Genomic DNA, 25,087 nt, shown 5'->3' with positions numbered 1-25,087 from the left:
TAAGTGTTCATCGGATGAAGATGAACTCGGCGAGTTGTTCATACAACTCGGCGAGTAGGATGAAGGATTTGAATATCAGTTTAGAAGGAGAACTCGTCAAGTCATCGCCTAACTCGACGAGTAGAAACGGGATTCAGGGCAATCGTTTGGGTAGGGACTCGGCGAGTCGGGTCAATTGAAAGTTGACTCTGACTTTGACTTAGGGCATGATCAGGGGTAAAATAGTCATTTTACCCAAAGGACAGTGAGCAGTGTTTGATTGAGTATGTTGTGGGAATTACAGCCGGAGGATTTCCGGAGCAGCAGCAGCAGCAGTAGACCGTCAGTTCCCGATCAGATCAGTAGCTACTTCGAGGTGAGTTACCTTCCAGTAGCGGTGGGTCTACGGCCACAATGCCGGCCCACCAGTAGGAGTCGTATGATAGATGATTGTCTTTGTGATATCATCTAGGTTTGTTACTACCTGATGTGTTACATGCTAGCATGATATGTTATATGTGATAGAAGTAGAGATCGGTTGTTAGGACCGAAGGGTAGTTCAGACACCCTAGAAATGTCTGACAGTATGTGATGATATGTTTGCATGCTGTCTTGTTATGTTATATGCGATAGAGGTAGTAGGAGGGGACCAGTCCCCGAGTTCGGTTGTTAGGACCGAAGGGTAGTATAGACACCCCATATATGTCTGATAATATGTTATGTATGATATATGTGTAAGTAGCAGTAGGGGTGAAATAGTCCCCGAGGATCGGTTTTCAGGACCGACGGGTAGTCGGCACCCCAGAATAGCTTGACACGGGTAGTCGGCACCCCAGAATGGCTTGACACGGGTAGGACGGCACCCCAGAATGGCCGCACGGGTAGTCGGCACCCCAGAATGGCCGTACCGGGTAGTCAGGCACCCCAAAGAAGCCTGTCAGTATGTATGATATGTGTTGTATGGTATGTGGTACGATGGGGGAACTCACTAAGCTTTGTGCTTACGTTTTTCAGTTGTTGTTTCAGGTACCTATTCAGCCAAGGGGAAGGAGCAGGCGCGGTAGCGGCTCATCACACACACTCCTTGATTCCGCATTTATGAGTTTACCCTGGGATTGATACTCTGATATTTTGGTTGTTTAACTGTTATGGATTTCAAATTCGGTTTTCGATGTGAAATGGTTTAATTAAGCAATGTTTTAGTTATTAATGTTTTCTAAAGTAATGTTTTAAAAACGAAATTTTTGGACGTGAAAATTGGGTCGTTACAAGTTGGTATCAGAGCCCTGGTTTGAGGGATTCAGACACACCTTCGGGGGTGTCTGAACTCAAATCGAGGGATTAAAAGATTTTCCAAAAGAAAATGTTTTCTAAAGTTTGATAAAAGAGTTTTGAGAAAGAACGAAGTGTGTGATGTGCGCGACCGGCCGAGCTCAAGTAAGTATTCCCCAAAGTACCCATACAAGTTTATGTTATGTTTATCAGCTTTTGTAGAACAGCATGCTAGAATAGGACTAAGGATCTAGGAGTGATGCCTTATGTGCCTGCTTTATGTGTTTCAGTTGTATGAGAATTACATGCTAGTATTGAGTAGACACCGAGTAGGATAGCCTGATTAGGTTATGCCTGGTAATATGAGCTTAGCATTTTATGCTAGTACAGTTCCTGTAAGCAGATAGAGTTGATTGAGATTGTTACCCTTGTCTGAATGCTGCTTGCTTCGTGCTATGTGGGACTCTGAAGAATGGGAGTTAGCCATTAGGCGAATACGTCACGTCACATGTGATCAGGGTTGAGTAATCTTAGAGTGCCGGATTTGATCCTACTGCGCAACTCTTGTTTTTGTCCAACCGTTGTAGGGACGATTCGGGTACTCGAAGGATTATCTGAGCCTCATCACATGTGATGGTATTCGGGTAATGGCTAATTGGCATTACAAGGAGGCCTGCAGCAACTGAGGACTGGATAGAGTAGAATCAGAGATTTCCCTAGGGCAAGCCTAGGATGAGTATAGCAGTGATCAGCAGTAGTGAAAGGAATCTGGTGGAGTTGAAGCATTCCTTGAAGAAGGTACGGATAGATGTGGAAGGTAGTATGGGCCCGTACTACTGAAAGCAGAGGATTCGTACTCGAACCAAGGAAGGCCAAGACAAGACCATGGAACTTGTAAGTAGCAGTGATCCCTCAGGAAGTATGAGTATCACTAATGATTGTATTATGTATTGCAGAATGGTGGTACTTCGATCGAGGTCGATAGATGGCGGTTCAGGAGAGGGGTCAGGTACGGGATCAGGTTCCGAGCCGGTAGATGAGGGACTACGCGAGTTCATCGCATCAGAGATCACCAGGGGTATCCTTGAGTCGACTCCCATTATCTTCGGGTCGATCAAGGAAGGGATCATCGAGTTGATGGAGGATCGCCTCAGGGCGTTCAGGAGTGACATGGCATCTGGCCAGTCGGGATCTCGCACGTTGTCCTTTAAGGACTTCAGGGGCAGTGGTGCGTCGGATTTCCACAGGGTGAAAGACCCCATTGCTGCCAGGCGATGGATTGCAGACATCGAGTCTGCACAGTTGACTAGCTTTTGCCCCGAGAGGTCGAAGGTGAGGTATGCAGCAGGATGTTTACGAGACCGAGCTCAAGATTGGTGGGAGTTAGTGGGTGACTCGTTGGGAGCCTCAGCTATCGAGGCTATGACCTGGTCGGACTTTGTGATCAGGTATAGGGTAGAGTTTGCGCCGGCTGTCGAGCTTCAGCAGCTGGCCAGGGAGTTTTTGGACATGAGACAAACGACGGAGACTGTGGCGGAGATCACCGCCAAGTTCCGGGAGGGCATTGTTGGTGCCTTACTATGCGGGCGATGAGGACATGAGGAGGACCCGCTATCATGACATGCTCTGGGCTGATATCCGGGAGCACGTTAGTTTTTCAGCTTGCCCCACCTTGGACTCCATGATTGCCCGGGCGAGGGAGAGAGAGATAAATTTGGAGCACATCCGGAAACGGAAGTCAGAGGAGGGACAAACAGGAAGGGCTTCGGGGAAGAAGCCCAAGGGATCAGATGGTAGGCCGAAAGGCCAGTCAGGACCGAGCCGCTGCCGGAAATGCGGCAGGCCGCATGAGGGGGCGTGCAGGTTGGGATCATCAGGCTACTACAAGTGCGGCAAGTCTGGGCACTTTTGCAGGGATTGCACTACTCCGACAGCACTTATTCATACGTCTGAGTTGTTGTGTTTCCACTGCAACCAGAGGGGCCACAAGAAGGCCAATTGCCCCCAGTTGATAGTTTCAGCGCCAGTGAAGGCGCCAGCTCCAACGACCCTGCGGATCACGGATGGCCGGCAGGGCAAGGCAGAGGCTCCAGTGGTGAGGAGCCGGGCATTTCACCTGACTACCGAGGAGGCACGCACTGCACCGTATGTGGTGACGGGTATGATCCTTTCCCTCTATTTTATTTTGATGATGTTATGATATTGATATGTGCTCCGTATGTATATGTATGCATTAGGATCGTTCCATGTGAACGGCATCCCAGTCTAGATGTTGTTCGACTCGGGTGCATCCCGGTCATTTGTTTCCCTTGCGCTTAGCAAGAAGTTTCATGAGTCTTCGGGCGAGTTAGATTGCCCTTTAGAGGTAGAGATTGTTGATGATCGATCGGTGCGAGCATCGATGGTGTTTCGAGATTGCGTATTGCGTTTGTTTGAGGAGCGCTACTTGGTAGACTTGGTTCCCATTCCGTTGCGTGGGAACAAGGTGGTTATAGGCATGGATTGGTTGAGCCCCAATGGGGCGGTGATAGATTGCGCACATCAGCTAGTGTGAGTCAGGACCCCAGGTGGGGGAGAGTTAGTGATTCATGGCGAGAGGCCACAGTGTGGACCTACAGTCTGTTCGGCAGCGAGGGCTAGACGATACCTTCAGCAGGGATGCGCAGGATATGTCGCGTACGTGATGGATACCCGGGAGGCGGGTAAGGCGACGATGAGCGAGGTTCCGGTGGTGCGAGATTTCGCAGATGTTTTTCCAGAGGAGCTTCCTGGGATACCTTCGGAGCGGCAGGTGGAGTTCAGGATTGACCTCATTCCTGGTGCCGCTCCGATAGCCAAGGCACCGTATCGGTTGGCTCCTCCTGAGATGCAGGAATTGTCTACAAAGCTGCAAGAGCTGTTAGACAAGGGATTCATTCGACAGAGTAGTTCACCCTGGGGAGCCCCGATTTTGTTCGTGAAGAAGAAGGACGGGTCGCATCGGATGTGTATAGATTACCGGGAGCTGAACAAGGTAACGGTGAAGAACCGTTACCCACTCCCGAGGATTGATGACCTCTTTGACCAGCTTCAGGGAGCATCTTGGTTCTCCAAGATTGATTTGCGTTCGGGTTATCATCAGATGAGGGTCAGGGAGGAGGATACGCAGAAGACCGCGTTTTGGACGCGCTATGGCCATTATGAGTTCGTGGTGATGCCGTTTGGGTTCACCAATGCTCCTGCTGCGTTCATGGACCTCATGAACAGCGTATGTAGACCGATACTGGATCGGTCTGTGATAGTCTTTATCGATGACATCTTGGTTTATTCCAAGACACAGGAAGAGCATGAGGAGCATCTGAGAGAGGTATTGGAGACCCTGAGGAGGGAGAGCTTGTATGCCAAGTTCTCCAAGTGTGAGTTTTGGTTGCGCGAGGTGCAATTTCTCGGACACCTTGTCAACCAGAACGGGATTCTGGTCGATCCGGCCAAGGTCGAGGCCGTGATAAAATGGGAGGTTCCAAAGTATCCATCTGAGATTCGGAGTTTCCTAGGATTGGCAGGCTATTATCGGAGATTCATTCAGTACTTCTCCAAGATAGTCGTACCCCTGACGCGACTGACGAAGAAAGCCGTAGTCTTTCGGTGGGGACCCGAGCAGCAGGCGGCGTTTGAGACGCTTAGACGGAGATTGTGCGAGGCGCCAATCTTAGCCCTGCCAGAGGGCGTAGAGGATTTTGTGGGATACTGTGACGCGTCCATTTTAGGGTTGGGCACGATACTGATGCAGAGGGGGCATGTCATTGCCTACGCTTCGACGCAGCTCAAGCCTCACGAGGCGAACTACCCGACGCATGATTTGGAGTTGGGGGCGGTGGTTTTTTCCCTCAAGATTTGGCAGCATTACCTCTACGGGGTTCGATGTACCGTCTACACGGACCACAAGAGTTTGAGGTACCTCATGGATCAGACGAATCTGAACATGAGGCAGCGTCGGTGGTTGGATGTGGTGAAGGATTATGATTGTGAGACCCTTTACCACCCGGGGAAGGCCAACGTGGTGGTCGATGTGCTTAGCCGCAAGGCAGCGCCGATCAGGGGTATTTGCATGAGGATGACCGTAGTGACTCCCCTGTTGGAGCATATTCGGGAGGCTCAACAGGAGGCTATCAAGGAGGAACATCGGAAGAGCGAGCGTGTGGTGGGTCAGGTTTCCTCCTTCGATTATGATAGCCGAGGACTATTGACACTACACCGTAGGGTGTGGGTGTCGTATCACGAAGGTGTGCGCCAGATCTTGATGGAGGAGGCGCACAAGTCCCGATTCTCTATTCATCCCGGGGCGACCAAGATGTATAGGGATCTTCGTCCAGATTATTGGTGGCCCTGCATGAAGCGGTATGTGGCTTGGTACGTCGAGCGGTGCTTGACCTGCAGGAAGGTCAAGGCCGAAAATCAAAGACCGCATGGCAAGATGCAGCCGCTGGACATCCCGTTGTGGAAATGGGAAGATATCACGATGGATTTTATCACGAAACTTCCCAGGGCCGCGCGTGGAGTGGATTCGATTTGGGTCATCGTGGATCGATTGACCAATAGTGCTCACTTTATCCTGATTCAGGAGAGCATATCGGCCGAGAAATTGGCCGACATCTATATTAGGGAGATTGTGGCGCGGCACGGGGTGCCAGTATTGGTTATCTCAGACAGGGATGTGCGTTTTACTTCCAGGTTTTGGAAGAGGTTTCATGACGAGTTGGGCACTCGTTTGCATTTTAGCACCACCTTTCACCCGCAGACAGATGGTCAGAGCGAGCGGACCATCCAGACCCTAGAGGATATGTTGCGGGCATGTGTGCTAGACTTCGGTGGTAGCTGGGATACTTATCTTCCCTTGGCCGAGTTCTCATATAACAACAGCTACCACGCGAGTATTGACCGTCCCCCATTCGAGATGTTGTATGATCGGAGGTGCAGGACCCCGATATGTTGGGGTGAAGTTGGCCAGAGAGTCATGGGGAGCACGGAGGTGGTGCTCAAGACGACCAAGAGGATCCAGCAGGTTCGGAGCAGGCTTCAGACTGCTCAGAGTCGGCAGAAAAGCTACGCCGACAAGCGCCGATCCGACCTGGAGTTCCAGGTCGGGGATATGGTTCTCCTGAAGGTGTCGCCGTGGAAGGGCGTCATTCGATTCAGGAAGCGAGGCAAGTTGGGCCCGAGATTCATCGGACTGTTCAGGGTTGTAGCCCGGGTGGGCAAGGTGGCGTATAGGCTGGATCTGCCAGTCGAGCTCAGCCAGATCCACAACACTTTCCATGTTTCTCAGCTGCGGAAGTGCCTAGTGGACGATTCAGCAGTAGTGCCGTTAGAGGATATTCAGGTCGACGACAGCCTGAATTACATTGAGCGCCTAGTCGCAATCCTCGACGGGAAGTCGAAGGATTTTAGGAACAAGAGGGTGGAGCTAGTGAAGGTGCAATGGCAGCACCGCAAGGGTTCAGAATGGACTTGGGAGCCGGTGGACGAGATGATGGAGCATTACACCGAGCTGTTTCAGGATCGAGCAGCAGACTTCGAGGACGAAGTCTAAAATAAGCGGGGGAGATTTGTAGCACCTGATTCCGGGTATGTAAATCTTATTTGAGCATTTTTCATTTTTAGCCTTGGACTCGGCGAGTCATAGGTCCGAATCGCCGAGTAGAGACGGGACCCGATACACGTTTAAGTTGGTGACTCGGCGAGTCCATATTCCGGACTCGGCGAGTCACCGTTGTTGGATGAAACCCTAAGTTTCAGGGGTTTGCACCCTATTTAAGCCTCATGTCCGCCCCAAGCCATCCCCCATTCACCCTCAGAGCCCCCAACCCTCGTTCAATGCTTATTTCCTAGAGAGTTTGAAGCATTTTGTGTAATCTTGAAGGTTTTGAGAATGAAGTGGTGTAGATCAAGAGGAAGGGAAGGAAACCAAGCATCTTAGTGTTCTCTCAGTGATTCCTTTGAGGTATAACCCATTTTCCCTCTGATTCTATGCTTATTACTCCATTAAGTCTTTCTTGATCCCTTCCCCAAGCTTGTATGTGCAATATAATTCGTAATAAGTTGATTGGCCTTTAGATCTAGGAATGGTTGAGCTCTAGGAGCTCAGATCTGTTGCCTTTATGGACCCATATTACATGAAGATCCTAGATCTACCCTTTTGGGTGCATTTTGAACCCTAAAACCCTTATTGGTGAATATCTACACGTAAAGTTGGAAACTTTACGTGTGATTCATGCTCTAGGAACCCAGATCTGTGAATGGCATGGACTGGAATCGAGCAAAACCGCGTATTTAGTGATTGCATGGCAACGACTCGGCGATTCGTTCATCTGACTCGACGAGTCTGCTCGCGAGTCTCCGAGTTTGTCCCCTTTTCGTATTGTCGAGTGTGAGAACTGAGTCACGGGGTGTGACTCAGTGAGTTGGAAGCCGAACTCGTCCATGGAGGAACCCGGCGAGTCAATGCCCTGACTCGGCGAGTTCAAGGCATTCTTCTTAGATCAAGAACAGACTCGGCGAGTCTTAGCATAAGTATTCATCGGATGAAGATGAACTCGGCGAGTAGGTTGAAGGACTTGAATATCAGTTTAGAAGGAGAACTCGTCGAGTCATCGCCTAACTCGACGAGTAGAAACGGGATTCAGGGCAATCGTTTGGGTAGGGACTCGGCGAGTTGGAGAGCCAACTCGGCGAGTCGGGTCAACTGAAAGTTGACTTTGACTTTGAATTATGGCATGATCAGGGTTAAAATGGTCAGTTTACCCCAAGAATGGTTAGTAGTTTGTGATTGAGTATGTTGTGGGAATTACAGCCGGAGGATTTCCGGAGCAGCAGCAGCAGCAGTAGACCGTCAGTTCCCGATCAGATCAGCAGCTGCTTCGAGGTGAGTTACCTTCCAGTAGCGGTGGGTCTACGACCACAATGTCGGCCCACCAGTAGGAGTCGTATGATAGATGATTGTCTTTGTGATATCATCTAGGTTTGTTACTACCTGATGTGTTACATGCTAGCATGATATGTTATATGTGATAGAAGTAGAGATCGGTTGTTAGGACTGAAGGGTAGTTCAGACACCCCAGAAATGTCTGACAGTATGTGATGATATGTTTGCATGCTGGCTTGTTATGTTATATGCGATAGAGGTAGTAGGAGGGGACCAGTCCCCGAGTTCGGTTGTTAGGACCGAAGGGTACTATAGATACCCCAGATATGTCTGATAATATGTTATGTATGATATATGTGTAAGTAGCAGTAGGGGGTGAAACAGTCCCCGAGGATCGGTTGTCAGGACCGACGGGTAGTCGGCACCCCAGAATAACTTGACACGGGTAGTCGGCACCCCAGAATGGCTTGACATGGGTAGGACGGCACCCTAGAATGGCCGCACGGGTAGTCGGCACCCCAGAATGGCCGTACCGGGTAGTCAGGCACCCCAGAATAGCCTGGCAGTATGTATGATATGTGTTGTATGGTATGTGGTACGATGGGGGAACTCACTAAGCTTTGTGCTTACGTTTTTCTGTTGTTGTTTCAGGTACCTCTTCAGCCAAGGGGAAGGAGCAGGCGCGGTAGCAGCTCATCACACACACTCCTTGATTCCGCATTTATGAGTTTACCCTGGTATTGATACTCTGATATTTTGGTTGTTTAACTGTTATGGATTTCAAATTCGGTTTTTGATGTGAAATGGTTTAATTAAGCAATGTTTTAATTATTAATGTTTTCTAAAGTAATGTTTTAAAAACGAAATTTTTGGACATGAAAATTGGGTCGTTACAAGCACCTATCATATAAAAGTGTGTCGTGTAAAACTGTCGTTTTATAATTTGTTTTCACGAACGCGCGTATCATATCGTATCTCATAACACATAATGTAAGGGTATTTTGGGAAATCACCGTTCGGGCGTTGGCTGACCGAACACGCTGCTCTGTTCTGCTCGTCTCAAAACCTTTTACTCTTTTAGAAAAATTGTTTTATTTTGATTTTTTTTTCAAATCCTCAGTTTGAGTTTAGATACGCCCGAAGGTGCATCTGAATCCCTCAAACCAAGGCTCTGATACCAACTTGTAACAACGTAATTTTCAAAACAATTTTTCATTTTTCGATCCGAATCCCTCAAACCAAGGCTCTGATACCAACTTGTAACGACGTAATTTTCAAAACAATTTTTCATTTTTTGAATAACATAAATATCGTTTAACATTCTCAAATCTCATGTTCAACAATTGTCATCAAAATAAAACATATCCCAATATCACAAATAAAATCCTTTGTCCGTGTGTATGGATCAAGTCGGCGCCTTCCCACGGTCGTCACTAGTACCTGAAACACATAACACATAACACTGTAAGCATAAATGCTTAGTGAGTTCCCCAAAATACCACATACAACACATATTAGCCACTCGAGGTTATAACTATGTATGACCCTCTGGTCAAAGTGTCTTACTGGGACCCTCCAATCCCATAACTCTGTGGACCCTCTGGTCCTAACTCTGTAAACTCTGAATCACACATAGAAGAGAATCACATAGATATCACATCATATAATAGCATACAACATACTCTGTCATATAACTCTACTTACAACTCTAGCTAAAGTATAGTGAGAAGACTCACCTCGGGTAACTCGCTAAATCTTGAACTCGGTAATACTGGTCTAGCCTCCGCCTAATCACATGGAACAATTACTTTAATCAATACAACTCTCAAAGGCTAGACTAATCCCACTCTAAGTTCTCTCAGAAGGGTAAAAGACCATTTTACCCCTCATATGGTTCAAAGATCCAATCATTGACTAAACCCTAAAAGTCAACAAAAGTCAACCCTCCGGGTTACGCTGCGCGTACCAAATCTGTACGCTAGACGTACCCGACGACTTCACAGAATCGGGGAACGCGACCCCCTACGTTGCGCGTACTGGGATTACGCCCCGCGTAACTCCCAGTTTCATACTCCTTTTGATTTTGGGTCTTAAATGGTTAAGACATATACTCAAACTTCATATCTGACTTCTCTAAGGCCACTTAATCCATAAAGTTGAAACCTTGAAGCCTGTGCATGGCTGGAAAGGTCACTAATCACTCTAACACCTTTCCTCTTCCCTCATAAAGCCTAGATCTCATGCATGGCTTAATATTCATGTTTAAGATTGGATTTTTATGAACCCTCAACTCATAATACTCTAAAATATAGTAGATCTAAGCTTATGGAGACCTTTTGCTCATAAAGTCTCCACCTTGGGACCGAAAACCCTAAAAATTGGTCCATGAAGCACAAATCAACAAAAACAAGGAAAGCTCTGAGAGTTTTACCTCCAAGTGAATCTCCTACCTCTGTAGAACTCAGATCCAAGCTTGCACTCCAACTTCTAGCCTTCACAAGAACCTCCTCTTCTGCTTCACTAACACACAAATGCACTTTTAGCTCAAGAACACTCACACACAAGCTTAGAACGAAGGTTGGCTCTCTCTTAGGGTTTAACTCTCTCAAATGGTGGCTGAGGATAAGGCCATAGCTTTCTTTATATAGGACTCAAGTCTCATTTAGGGTTTTGAGTCTGGACCCGCTACGCCCAGCGTAGCCTAAGGTACACCCAGCGTACCGGGTGGAGTCCGCGTCCAAAACACGCCCATGAGTATGCGCAGCGTACTCTTCAGTACGCCCAACGTACTCATTTGCCACAATCTACTTTTAAGGGCTAAACAAGACAACTTAGAAAGAAGGAAGGGTTAAGTAAACATACCTGAATTTCGGGATGTTACACTCTTGATCATGCAAACCTTTTTCTTCAGACTCAATTCAATGTGTTTGATGAAATCGATCATCACTTGAGCTGTTTCTGATTTTAGTCGTAGAAAATACACCCAAGTAAACCTTGAAAAATCATTAATAAAGACCAACATGTACCTCTTCTTGTTTAGAGTTTCAATAGTCGAAGGTCCACAAAGGTCAATGTGAAGAAGTTCCAAAGGTTCAATGATCTTCGAATAAATGACAATCGGATGACCTTGTTGATGTTCACATACATTATCATTATCAAATTTTAAAATAGGTAAACCACGAACAATATCATTTACCACAATTTTTTTTTTCAGATTCCTAAAGTTCAGATGAGAAAGTCTTTGATGTCATAGCCAGCTTATATCAGATGAAGCTTTCGAAAGTAAGCGTACGGAGGGAACACCAGTAATAGGTTTGATGTTAAGGGTAAACATGTCGCCTTTTTTTGTACTTGAGAAGAACTTCTTTAGTTTCTTTGTTCGAAATGACACTTCCTTCTTTGTAAAATACAACCGCATTACAAGTGCCCACTACAAGTTGTGAAACACTTATCAAGTTATGTTGCAGACCTTCGACAAATGCTACCCTGTTTACAGTAAATTTGCCATTTGTGACTTTCCCATAACATTTTACTTGACATTTTTTATTGTTGCCAAATTTCACCACACCAGCATCATCTAAACTTCTATAGTCTCGCAAGTTTTCCTTCCTTCCAGTCATGTGACGAGAAAAACCACTATCAGTGTACCATTTGTCATCATATTGTTCGTCATACAAAACATGTAATCAGTGAAAAAATTTAGGTCCCTAAGGCTTTTTGGGTCCTTGGTTATAGACGTAAAAGCATTGTGAAAAGAAGATCCTAAGACCCAATTATGAACTTTTGATTTCAAACTATCAATTAAGTCCACTTCGTTAGACAAAGTTATAGAAACGAAATCTTTCATTCGTTTAGTGTCAACACTGACTTTCGCCTTTCTCTTCTCAGTTTTCTTTTATATCAACCTTCGCTTTTGACACATCTCTCTATTGTCGAACTGAAGGATTCAGCTCTTTTGATGAAGAACTACCATTCGAAAGATATGTATAGATCTATATGGGGTCTGATAACCCCACCTGCGATTGTTAGTTACAATCCCGGCAAGATAACTTTCTTATTATTCACTATTCGACATCCGATGTAGCATCGTGTCGGGGCACAATTTTAGTCAAACAACGTTGATTATGGGGGCTCATGGTAATACATTAGATCACCTCAGGGTATAACTACCATTAGGGACGCCTTAGAAATTAGAATGGTAGATAAAATACGTTAGGATTAAATAAGAATCCTAATAAAATATTAAGAAAGGATCGTTAGATATCCTAGAAGTTGATAAGATAGGATTGTTAGATATCCTAAAATATAGTATGCTAGGGTTGATAGAATACTTCAGGAAAGGTTTTTCTGAAAGAAAAATAATTCTTAAACTAATACAACCCAATAAAAGCCGAAAACTCTAAAAACATGTGTACTCACCAACATTATGTTGATGTTTTCAAAAATCGTATGGGTTCCTAGAAAAGAGTAAGAGATCAAGTCAGGAAAGGATTATCACGAAGACTTGTAGAAAAGGTACAAGATTGGCGCTCTATGATTTGGGAAATCTTTATACCCTCACCACACGACATTTTCCGCCATCGTTTGGGGAGGGTGTAATGATCATTTTTTAAGAGCATATTCCATATTTGACCATTTTAGTGATTTTTTTTAATATGCACATGTCTATTTGTATGTCTTTAAGACTAAACACTTGTATTAACCATGAAGCGTAGAAGCCAAAAATCTCTAAAGCCTAGAAGAAATAGTATTTGGCACCCGTTAGTCACCTTCTAGGTCTTTTGATCTGGTTCTCATTTTTTGTTTCCTACCTCGCTCAATTGATGATGATGAAACAAGTACAAATATCTGAGGCAAACCGTTGTTGTCTTTGGCCGACAAGCCACCTTTGTTTGACTGCTCAACCTCACTCTTGAACCCTAGGCCGGTCCAAAGTGTTGGGTGACAACAAAACAAGTTAAGCACTTCAGACAAATATCAAAACACAAAATTCAGTAAACTCACAAAACTTCTGAAAACGTAAATCGAAAGAACACGATATTTAACATGGTTCAATCAAGGTGACCTACGTCCACGGGGTAATGAGAGAGAGGATTTTATTAACTTTGTGGAACAATTACAAGCACTCAAAATTGTATCTTACTTTGAGCTCTCACATAAATCTATCAATTTACAATGATGGGGTGTGAGCCTATTTATACTTGAGGGATCAAACCTAAAACCCTAATGGGCCAAGCCCATTGGCCCATAGGCCCATGAATGGTGACAACCATTCACAATCTGTCATGCAACATCTTCTGGAACATTCTTGATCATCATCATCTTCTAGGCATACTTGGATCAACATGGCACAACAAAGGAATCAATATGGCAAATCATGTACCAAGATGGTCCATGATGGTGCAATAGCTTCTTCATGGCGTAACAACAACCCTAGATGGCGCAACAGGGATATAAGTGACACAAGAGCATCAAATATGGCGCAGAAACATCAATCTTGGAGCAACAGCATCACCATGGAGAAACAGGCACATGCATGGCGCAAGAGGAGAACAAGATGGCGCAAGAGGAGAACAAGATGGCGCAAGAGGGAGTGTCATGGCGCAAGAGCATCCCTCTTGGCCCATCCCTTTATCTAATGGTGCAACAAGGACCCCTTGTTGCTCCATATCCTTCCCAAGTGCTCCAAACCTCTTCCAGGTGCTCCAAACCCCCTTGTACATGATCCGTTTCTTTGACACTTGATCCGTTCCTTTGTCTTATGATCCATTCCTTTCTCAGAAGATCTGTTCCTTTATCACATGCTTCATGAATCTCAAGTGCTCCTTTGAATTCTAAATGCTCCAAATGCTTCATGAACATGATCAAAATGCTCAATGTTGAACAAGTCTTCATACCCCAACACAAAGGTAGGGTCACCATCGATGACCGCTCCTGGTTTAATATTTTGAAGGCATATAACTACTTGCATAAATGTAATTTGCAAATGTCTATAAATAAGAAATATAATATCAACTACCATCATCATGTAAAAATAAAAATAAAAAGGTAAAGTAATATTTAATTTTCAGATGGTCCATAAAGAAAACATGCATCTATTTCTATGAGAAACTTGGCCTCATTAGAAAAATGAAGAAGCGATATCTTGAATGGTTTATAAATTTCCGCAAATACAATCCAGAAAGTAAAAACCCGATATGATGAATATCCTGTTGTGATTAGATTGTTATTCATTTGGAAAAGGAATCACCAATACTAGGATTATGGAATTACTCCTATTGTGATTCGATTGTTATCATCTTGAAAAGGAATCACCAATACTAGGATTGTGGAAACAATAGTATCTTTGAATTAAAATAAATTAGTCAGTTTTTTTTAGCTTTTGTCCTGAGCCCAAAATATGTTTGGATATTCCTACTTGACTCGAATCATTCGAAGCTGGAAGCTACTGCTTTGAATATATGCTAATATTTGGTCAATAAATTAGCTTTATATAATAAATTAAATCAATTTAAGTTTGTTCGGATTCAAATCCAAAACAGATCATGGATACTATACATACTAAAGTTTGAGGTTAAAAGTACACATAAGGTTAAAACCAGATCAAAATTGAAGTTTAAAAAAAATGAAACTAAACTTTGGTTTAATTAAAATCTAGAATTGGTCACCAAACCGTGCATGATTGGTATCTATTTGGTTTCACGTATCATTGTAGCCTCTTGATATAATATATTGAAAATAATTTCACATTAACACCATACAATATACACCGAAAATAAAATGAGGAATGATATAAATTATAAATTATAAATTACAAATGTATAATAAAATAATTTAATATAACATGATCACTATCACAATTTTTTGTATTGTGTTCCTTAATCTGATTACTAAAGTTCTACTACGTATCCATCAAACACAATAATTGTTTGAATCTATGGGCAGCAGCCTCCGGCAAGCAAATACAAACCACCATAGCACCACTAGAATTATCCACCCCTTCAGGGAGGAGTACACAGACTTGAGGTGTCGGAGTTAAATCGATTGGACCCACGTAAATGGCCTGACCCCACCCAAAGTCTGATGACTCATACATTGAGAAACGGGTCCATTGGGTGATTGTTAATTTCCCTCCAAATTCAAGCTTACTAGGCCTATCCACCTCAACATAATCAATTGTTGATCTTAAATACTCTTCTGAAACCCCTAGTCGAGCTTCACGTACCAAACGGGTCACATCTTGTAATGACCCGTTTACTAGATCCGACACAGTGCTATTGGCACATGCAATACAAACCACGTTTCCATAAAATCCTTCTTTTAACGGTGGATTTTTAAGTTTTGACCGAGCATTGACCGAAAAAGTCAAACGTAAGCCGAAGTCAAGAGGCTTCACATTAAGTGCTTTGACCCATGACCTCCATACGTGAGCCGCCATCGCGTCAAAAGTGGTGCAACCCAAACTATCTGTGGGTCGAGCCACATTCTTCAAATGGGCTTGGAACTCTCGGCTAAGCCAATAACACTTTTGAAGGGGTTTCACTTCCCAAAGACTAATAGTCAAGTTAGAACCATCATCAATCTTCATAAACTCGGCATGAGGGTATTTAACCATGGGAGGGTCACGGGGCGCAAAAATCTCCCTATCCCAACAAGGTTTCGGATCTATCACCAATGAGCCCGTTTTTGCAGTTGAGGCCCAAGCTCCAAGGAATTGCATAGCCCCAAGCCCATCACAAATACAATGACAAATCCTTAGCCCAATGCTAAATCCGCCACAGCTAAACCTAGTAACTTGGGCTATTAGCAAAGGCATGTCAATAACTTTATAATCACCTTCATCAGGGAATTTGTAAACCAAATTGGACCAAGCTGGGTTAGGAACATTGAGATCACCCAAATAATCCAATGATAATTCGGTATGAGCCTGAACCATGAGCGCACCCTGGTTAGGCCCAAAAAACACTTCCAACTTCCCATTTCTAGTCCCCCTTAACCTACCTGAGAAAGGGTAGTAAGGAACCAAAACCCTAGCTAGGGCATCTCGTAAAATGGCCACAATATCATCAAAAGAACTCTTGGTTGCATTATAGAAGTAAATAGTCGGGGTGAAAACTCGGGCTCCAATTATGTCATCGAGGTTTGAGAGATACAATGTATCCCCATCTTGAGCCTTGATTGCTCCTGCGGGAAGGATCGGAAAAGATCTGTCTATCGAGATGGGGATGTGAAGGTCAGGGAAATGACGCTCTTGAACCCATGACGACAACAAAGGAGCCATTAGAAAATGATTGAGTAGGAGAAGTTGGATTTGGCCATGAAAATGGCATTTGTAAACATATTTGTGCAAAATTTAAGGGGTTAATGGAAAACCATGCCAAGATGTTGAGCTACAAATAAATAGGGGTTTCAAATGGTAGTTGAGAAACAATGTTTGCATGAATAAGGAGTACAAAGAGAGGCAGTTGAAATACCAACATTCTTTTACTTTAAATTTTATTTAATCTTAATAAGTATGTAGAAGGATGTTTGATCAACAACAAAACCAAAGTGCTAACATGCACTCGTTCTTATCACATGGTATAAGAAAAAAAAAAAGGAAATGGCAACTTATTTTTATACATTTTTTACACGATATATTCTATATAATAATATTATATTTCTATGTACAATTGTACATAATAACAACCTATTTTCTTTTTATGCCGATATAGAAAATATACTTTATTTTTTATTCTTAATATAAAAAATTACTTATCTTGTTTTACACATAATAGCAATTTTTTTTTCCTGTAAAGAGAAACCATCACCTCTAAAGTCTAACAACCAATTTCAGTAAAAGGGCTCACTTATTTGTAAATTTAAACAGGAAACAGACAAAAATAACCAATATAAGGAATGACAGATTTGCCATTCATGTCGATTTAGCGATAATAATTGTTTACATGGCCATGGCTAAAATATTTGGGGTTTTTTCATAAATATAATCAAAGGGATTTTTTTTTTGTTTCTTTTAATTTTATTTTATTATCTTATTTTAATCTTAATCTTAATATAATATTTTATGTATGGCATAAAGTATTATCTAATTATCATCTAATTGTAATTTTTTATTTGACAGATGATATTACTTATAACAAAAAAAAAAATAGAAAAAAGACATTTGTAAAACAAATGGTATCAATGTTGTTAAAATTACAATCATGATTCTATTTACGATCTTACGAATCCACTTAGGTAAAATGATCTCGATCATATTTTGGTTACTTTTTGTTAAGATCATGATAATGATAGTATGATCGATCGTAAGATTGTTATTATTTAAAAGTAAAAAATCTAATATTTTATTTTGGACTAATTAAGTGCATCGGTCAATGTGCGACTAGCCCATTTAGTAGATGTTTTGTCACAGATTGAAAGTCTTGAGTTTTAATCTGAACGTTAACAAATTCTATTAATTTAGTAATACTAACTTATATACTTCTAATTAGCCGTTAAAAAGGTGCCCTAAATATGAACCTTAGAAAACATTTTTGAAATTTTTATTGTTAAAGGACGTATAGGAGATATATTTTTCATGTTTTGAAGTATTTATTATTTGAGATATGTTTTCATGTTAGAAAATATTATTTTTCATTTTAATTTGACTTCAAATAAATAAGTTTTGTAATTTTTAAAAGTTCTATAGTTTACACATAATGTAAGGACATTTTAAAAGATTTTCTTAATTCTTAAGGTTATTATGATAAATAAATGATGAACGACTTTTTTTTTATAAAACATTATTCTTCTAAAAAAGATAATATGAGAATACAAGTAACTAGAACCTTTTGTTAAAAACAAATACCATTAAAACTAGAAATGAGTAGTCTAATCACTTTTTGATGTATATTTGAAAAATAACTCGAATATATATATATATATATATATATATATATATATATATATATATATATATATATATATATATATATATATATATATATATATATATATATATTCACAAATGACCACTTTGTCCGGAAGACATTTTGGACCAAGAAAGAATATTTTTTTGATTAACTCCGGAATGATATTACGGATTTCAAACCAACATTCTGGATTCCGGACTAAAATTTCGGATTTCGAACAAAAGAAACTCTAGAATTTTAAGAATAAGTCTGAAATCCGAAGAACAATTCTGAAATTCTGAGAAAAAAATTTGTTTTTACTTCAATTTTACAAAATGTAAAACAAATATAGTAAATGTGAAATATATATATATATATATATATATATATATATATATATATATATATATATATTAGTACATAAAATCATACATTTTATTGAAAAATGGTAGTATTAATACACAATTTTGGACATAAATGATAATATTTTTGCACAAAAAAATGGTAAAAAAATCAAAAAAATTCCGGAATTTGAAAATCAAAAGTGAAATGGAACATTTCAGAATAAAGCATTCTTTGGAAAAAAAGAAATTGAAAAATGGTCCGAAATATAAATAGTAGTCCAAAAGAGACATTTAGGGCGTGTTCGGCAAGCAGCTTTTGGGAGCTTCTGGCTTCTAGCTTTAAAAAAAAACTAATAAAAAAGAAAAAATCTCGTTCAGCAACTCGAGTATTTAGCTTTTAGCCACGTGAAGTAGCTTTCAACAAAACGCTCCAAAATCAAACTACCCACTACCAATTAGTTTTGTCGAACACGCCCTTAGGAGAAAATAGTCATTTTTCAAAAACTGAGAAAAAATATGGTTATTTAACAAAAAAAAAAGTTTGAACAATAATGGTAAGAAAAATCTTTTAAAATGTCCGATAATTCGTTTTCCATTTATGACATTGACCCCTTAATTTATTTTTACTTTTCTTTTAGAAAAAAGTTTAGCACACACTATCGCCAGATTGTCAACACAGTCACCGATACCAATAGAACAAAAAATGCGCAGTTTTTTTGTCTCACTCAGATACAAAGTTTGCTCTTGCTCATGTTCTTATCTATCTATCTCTATCTCTTGTCTTTACAAAAGACATAAATGTTGTTACTAAACACACTCATTATCAATAAAAACCAACTGGTAGAAAACAATTATCATACCGCTTATTCCTTAAGTCAATTTCACTTAAAACATAACAAACAACACAATTACAAACTCACATAAATAAAATGATGGCAAAAAACAGAAACTAAAATTTAAGTATCATAATCATAATCATCATCATCATCATCATCATCCATGGGTGTTCTCTCTACTTTCTGGGTGAATAATGTAAAACCCCAAAAAAAAAACCTAAAAGTTCTTTTCTTAAGTAAAATTTCAAAGTAGAAAAAAAAAACTGTAAAAAAAAATGTCACTATGCCATCTCAAAACAGAAACCAAAATACGAAAGGAAGTTTATTATGCATTCCACAGCATATAATCATATCTTCTTCTTTTTTCCTTTTTTTTTTAATAAAACTTCTTACCTCACAGGCTGCTGGTTGTAGTGATTCTTCTCCTTCTTCTTAGCAGCCGCCAGCCTGGCGGTCCTTGCAGCCGCCTCACTGGCGGCAGCTCTGGCGGCAGCATCCATTTCCTTGCTGGATTTCTTCTTCTTCATGGACGCCATTTTTTTAATCTTCTCTTTCATATCCGCTCCAGACAACTCTTCAACCTTTTCTGATTCAACTTCTTCATTGGAAACTTGTTGTTGTTGTTCTTGTTCTTTGGTTTCCTTTTTATCTTTCTTCTTTTTCTTTTTTGATGTTTTGCTCTCTCCGCCAGCTGGCACGTTCTTGTCCTTCTTCTCCTGTTCTCCGTTTTGATTCTCCACCTTTTCACCTGGCAAAAGACGTAAATGCCCTTGTTAGTGACTAAATTAATAAAATGGGAAAAGTAAAGTGGATTGTGTTGTTTTTATCTTACTAGTGGTGTCTTCTTGGGTATTGTTGTCATTCAATCCTAATTCAGCAAGAACTGCATCAAGTTCAGCAAGTTCCTTTTTCTTGAGCTCTTTCTTTGAAAGCTGCCTATCAGTGTCTTTTGGAGGCAAAACTTCTGCAGGCTTTTCATACACAACCTCCTTTTCTGCTTCTGCTTCTTGTTCATGATCGTTTTCTTCATCATTGTCATCATCAATTTCATCATCTTCACTTTCGCTTTCCTGATAAATAAAAACTCAACCAAGATTAACATTTTGGTTGCTAACTCACACACAAAAGTGACAAAAGATTCGAAATGATGTTCATACAAGATTTACATTTTGATGATAACATTGTTAGTCATGTGAAAAGATTGAAAGATTCCCAATTAGGTCAAAGAGTTTCCGATGATGAAAATATAGGTTTTATCATACAAGGAATCATTTAATGTGCAAAAATAGGAACTGAAGATCGTTACGATGAAAGACTTAGAAACTATGAGTTTACCAATCATAGAAACAAATAGAAATTAAGAAACTGTATTTAGAAAGAAAGTAAACATTAAGCCATCGAATGACGACAAAATGAAGGATGTAAATTACAAAGTTACGCAAATAATGATATAAAACAAGGAAAATTATCATGCAGATTCATCTTAACCTAGGAATATGTAAATTTTGTATGTCATTGACTAAATGAGAACACTTATATTTCGTAGTTGGCCTTTGTATCCATAATAATGGAGCGTAAATTCAGACGTAATTCTCACATAGCATAAAAGAAGAAAGGAAAGGAAAAAGATACATGTTGAACAAGGTCTCTCAAAAACTAAGAACTACATGGTAATGTAGTAACCATTATGCTATACTATATCATACTTATATACAGTTGAATTCAGTAAACCATGGCTGTCATCTAGTGTAATTGCATAATTCATGAGTTAACAAGATCATATCAAGCAAAACATTATATAATAAAGATCTATAACGCCATTTAGATAGCTGTAGATGCAAATGCAGTAAAAGCTGAACAACTAAAAAGACAATTCAGGTTTTTTCAACCCTCACCTCAACCGGAGTCTCATTTCCTTTCGCCTTATCTTCCTGATCCCCAGCACCAGCACCCCAAACAGATGGTGGAGGAGCTGTGGTTGCATAGTAATCATCGTCATCCTCATCATCCACATCTGCCCATGACTTCACCGTTAATGGTGCTGGAGCCCAAAAAACCTGCTCCTTCTCCCCATCCTTATCCTGCCCCTTTGAGCTACCACCCTTTCTGGAAGAACCATGCTCTTTATCCGACTTCTTCTTCTTCTTCAAGCTTCCAAGGGCAGCAAAAACGTTTGTGCTGCTAATCGCTATTGAATCGTCCTTCCTATTTCCACCTCCAGCCATTTTTCAGCAAAATCAACAGATCGAAATGTCAAGTTTTCGAAAACTTAGGGTTTTAGTTTGAAAACAGATACACTTATATACGTATATGTATATATACTTATACACACACAAAAGTGAACCTGAAAGTAAAGTTTTGACGATTTACTTAGTTCTAATCACAAAAACTTTTTAAATATCGGCAAAATCGAAATCGAAATCGAAATCTATCAAAACAACACTAGTACCAAATTGCGGATAAGATTAACACAGAACGATAACGTTCCGTTTGGGGGTTTGACGAGATAAACGATCCTCAAAACACCAAGCAACAGAACTCAACAAAATTGAACTGGAAAAACAATAATTTGGATTCGATAAACACTAACAACAATAATCTTAGACTAAAGAAGATCAGTAATCTGTTCTTTTTCCAAATCGACTAGAATTGACTTCTGAAATGGATGGATTACAGAAACGGGTAAGGATTTGTAATAATTTGATAATTATGAAAGGGGAATCGCACAGAAGATAGTGTGCGAATTAGGGTTCGGATGACGATGAGCTGCTGCTATGAAAATTGAGGTGTTTTTGCGTGTATTTAGGTTTTATTTTGGTCTGTTTTAATGTGTGTTCACTACGGTTTCAGTTTTTTAGTCTTAGTGAATCTCTACCGTCTATTTGGGATAACGGTGGAGATCAAGCCATGTATGAGATCTTAAATTATCGATTTTTTCTTTCATGTAGACTTTATACTTTATAGTATATTTCATTTAAGGTTGGACAGATATTCCTATACCAAGTTACACGTAAATTATTTTTTTAGTCATCCACCTTAAAATCATTATAAATTGAAAAAAAAAAAAAAAAAACTTACATGACTGATCCTTTGGAAAGAAGATCGACATAAAGATCAACTAACGTTTTGGTTTCTTGACGGATGAGAGGAAAACATGTTTGTATGGATCTAACATGAGTTTCTTTTCTTGTGGCCCTAAGGAGTGAGTGTTTTACAGTGAGGCAAACGACTTTAACAATTATATAATGCGAAGTAGCAAAACACAAGAAAACATGCATGAAAAATCAATGTGTTAAACATTCACGTTTAATACATTTGCTTTCCTTGTACTAGAGGTTGTGGAGCTCATCAATAGAGTTCAACGAGTCATACATAGTAATGGTATGACCCCAAGAAAGTGTAAATGTCATTGTTAAAAGAATTATCTGTCAACAAGAAAAAATTAACGACGCAACTTGTTGTATGTTTGTCTTCCATTTCGATGTAAACTCTTGTATCTGTTTTGAGTTTTTCCTTTTTTCTTTTTCAAAAAAAAAAATAACTATTATTTACTCACAGTCTCCCTCTAACCGATCATTTATTTGTATTGATGTTTACAAAAGTTGTTGGCACAATGTTATCATGAAAATATTATTTGTTAATGCGGTATTGTTCTCAAAACGAGCACTCCTAAATAAAATCATAAATGAATTTTCCATCACTAAGTATAACTAAAATATACATTTAAGAGTTAAACACTAAACAAATATTAAAAATTTAGCAAAGGTCCTTACTGTAGTACAGTATATAACACTCTCTCTACTGGTAAGTAAGTCACTTTAGGTTCTTCGTATCCAATGAAGTGTATATATTAAGAACACATAAGAATTTGCATGTTTATAATAAAGAGTGGTTTTCATTATTGCTCTTATTGAATGTGACAGTAATTTCGATAACAATGATGCATTACACACTACAAACTATGAAATACGAGTTCAAATGATTTGAATTTTGAAACCCTTATATAGATTAAAATTTGACAATAAGGATAAAAGCTTCTCGTCCTTAAGGGTATTCATTATTATCGTGTATCTTAAATGTGACAATATGTCCACAAAATGGAGCTAACATTTTATACAAAACTATAACTAATGGTTAGAATGTACATACGTATGAATTTTTTATACTTCCATATTACTGAAATGTTCACTATTTAAGTCATTAATGTTTGAATATTTGATCTCTTTTTATTTGAAAATCTTCAATAATTGACTCTTCCATTATTATTAGAAGTTCCCTTTCAAAAGTTGATCTTAGATTACTTCAGGAGGTCATGTTGCCAAATACTTTCCATGACAAGTTATTGGTACTAGAAATGACTTTTAAGTGTTGTTTGTTTTTTCTAAAAGAACTCACTTTGACCACTTAATATTGCTTCGCGCAGCATATGCGCAACACCTGACCAATCGCAGTTGTTTGTTTTTAGAAGACTTTTGACTTAAAAATTATTGCACGCGTGTGTTGCGTGGCGCAACACTCGACCCTCTACTTCAAACATCTTCACATTTTACTTTAACTTATTGCAGCAATCTGCATAAGTTAAAAAACAAACAGGCTTTTTATTACATGTTGCAGCCATGTGGCCCCCCTCTTCTGCTACAGAGGGTTGCAGAGGTGGTCTGCAGACTTTAGATATTTTCGCTTCGAAAAAACAAACGACACCTTAATACTATAATCAACAAGTTAGATTTCCCAACAAATCCATGATAGTTTGGGGGACACACAATACAAATGATTGAATATGAAAATAAATGTACTATGAGGACGTAATATTTTCATTCATATGGAAAAATCTAGATGACAATCATCAATATGTTCGAAGAAGTTTGCAACATCGTTCTCAACTTAGATCACCGTGCAACTTGTATCATTAAGGATTGGTTATTTAGTAAAATATTATGAGTGCATCATCCAAGTTCCTATATTTTATTGCACTATAACATCAATATACATAAACTATGTTTCTCTCCGAAATTTGATTGAACAATCTCTTAGTCTAACACCTACAATTTTGATTTAGATGTTTTGATCTCTAGGTGTGAAAATGTCATCTAAGAAAATTTAATTGGGGCATTGAACCGATAAACCATGTGTTAAGAATTAAGTTTTGATGACAATTCAAAATGAAAACTTCCTAGGTGAAAATTAAGGTAAAATGTAGGTCGAAATGCATTATTTTTAACATTCAGACCTTGACCTTGTAAGAAGATACATGCATTTGTTAATGCGAATATTTACAATTTTATTTGGATGATAAATTGACTTAATATAGTTAGTATGTGTTGGTAATTAGTACTTTCTTATTTTCATGGTGGAATCTCTCTTTATTACTTACTTTGTCTAAGTGACAGTGTACTAGTTAAATGAAAAGTGGCAAATAAAGTATTGTTGCGGTGATACTTTAAATTGTACATGTTTCATGGCTTAATTGGGAAGAGAATAAATAGAGATGAAACTTCCCGAGTTATAATATCAAAGGTTGGTGGTATTTGTTTATTGTAATTTCCGTATTATGACGTTAATTTTATTGATTATAAGTTTTGGGTTTAATGTGTCAACTTGACACTTGGAAAGTAATTATGTCAAAATTGGGATTTTTAGTTGAAACCTTGAATTAACCATAGTTGGATAGCCTAAGTATGATTGTATGATAAATAATACTTTTGTGATGCTTAAGCCGTTAGGGTTTTATAAAACCCTCTTGTGTTTTTTTTTCTTTAATAAAAAGAGAAAATCCATTTAAAACTTATGAGAAATTCGATTTTTTAGCATAGGGGGTCAAATTTGACAGTGTTTGTTCACCATTTTTCCAATAAATGATCATCT

The 25,087-nt window shown here is 39.7% G+C and overlaps 2 protein-coding genes across 3 annotated transcripts; both read right to left on the bottom strand.

Annotated features, from left to right (window-relative positions):
• Positions 1-15,053: 15,053 nt before the first annotated feature.
• On the bottom strand, positions 15,054-16,711 carry LOC111883887 (omega-hydroxypalmitate O-feruloyl transferase). The gene has a single exon (XM_023880218.2). It carries the CDS (start codon positions 16,431-16,433, stop codon positions 15,054-15,056), a length of 1,380 nt encoding a protein of 459 aa, XP_023735986.1. The 5' UTR covers positions 16,434-16,711.
• A 2,622-nt stretch (positions 16,712-19,333) lies between these two features.
• LOC111883932 (uncharacterized) lies at positions 19,334-22,025 on the bottom strand. 2 transcript variants are annotated; one of them, XM_052765940.1, is made up of 4 exons: positions 21,672-22,025; positions 21,118-21,566; positions 20,055-20,292; positions 19,334-19,970 (listed from the first exon to the last, which is right to left on the bottom strand). In XM_052765940.1, exons 2-4 carry the CDS (start codon positions 21,445-21,447, stop codon positions 19,612-19,614), a joined length of 927 nt encoding a protein of 308 aa, XP_052621900.1. In that variant the 5' UTR covers positions 21,448-21,566; positions 21,672-22,025; the 3' UTR covers positions 19,334-19,611. The 2 variants fall into 2 exon arrangements, with proteins under 2 accessions (XP_052621900.1, XP_023736032.1); XM_023880264.3 differs by having other exon boundaries at positions 21,118-22,025.
• Between the last annotated feature and the right edge of the window lie 3,062 nt (positions 22,026-25,087).

Source organism: Lactuca sativa, chromosome 7, assembly GCF_002870075.4.
Source record: "Lactuca sativa cultivar Salinas chromosome 7, Lsat_Salinas_v11, whole genome shotgun sequence".
Lineage (NCBI taxonomy): Eukaryota > Viridiplantae > Streptophyta > Magnoliopsida > Asterales > Asteraceae > Lactuca > Lactuca sativa.
The sequence above is the reverse complement of the archived record's forward strand: the minus strand, read 5'-3'. Positions and strand labels throughout refer to the sequence as shown.

Coding starts and splice junctions, on each gene's coding strand:
- LOC111883887 (XM_023880218.2), bottom strand. CDS start 16,433: ATGGCTCCTTTGTTGTCGTCATGGGTTCAAGAGCGTCATTTCCCTGAC.
- LOC111883932 (XM_023880264.3), bottom strand. CDS start 21,447: ATGGCTGGAGGTGGAAATAGGAAGGACGATTCAATAGCGATTAGCAGC. Junction 20,293..21,117: donor GAAATGAGACTCCGGTTGAG/GTGAGGGTTGAA, acceptor TTTATTTATCAG/GAAAGCGAAAGTGAAGATGA. Junction 19,971..20,054: donor TACCCAAGAAGACACCACTA/GTAAGATAAAAA, acceptor GTCTTTTGCCAG/GTGAAAAGGTGGAGAATCAA.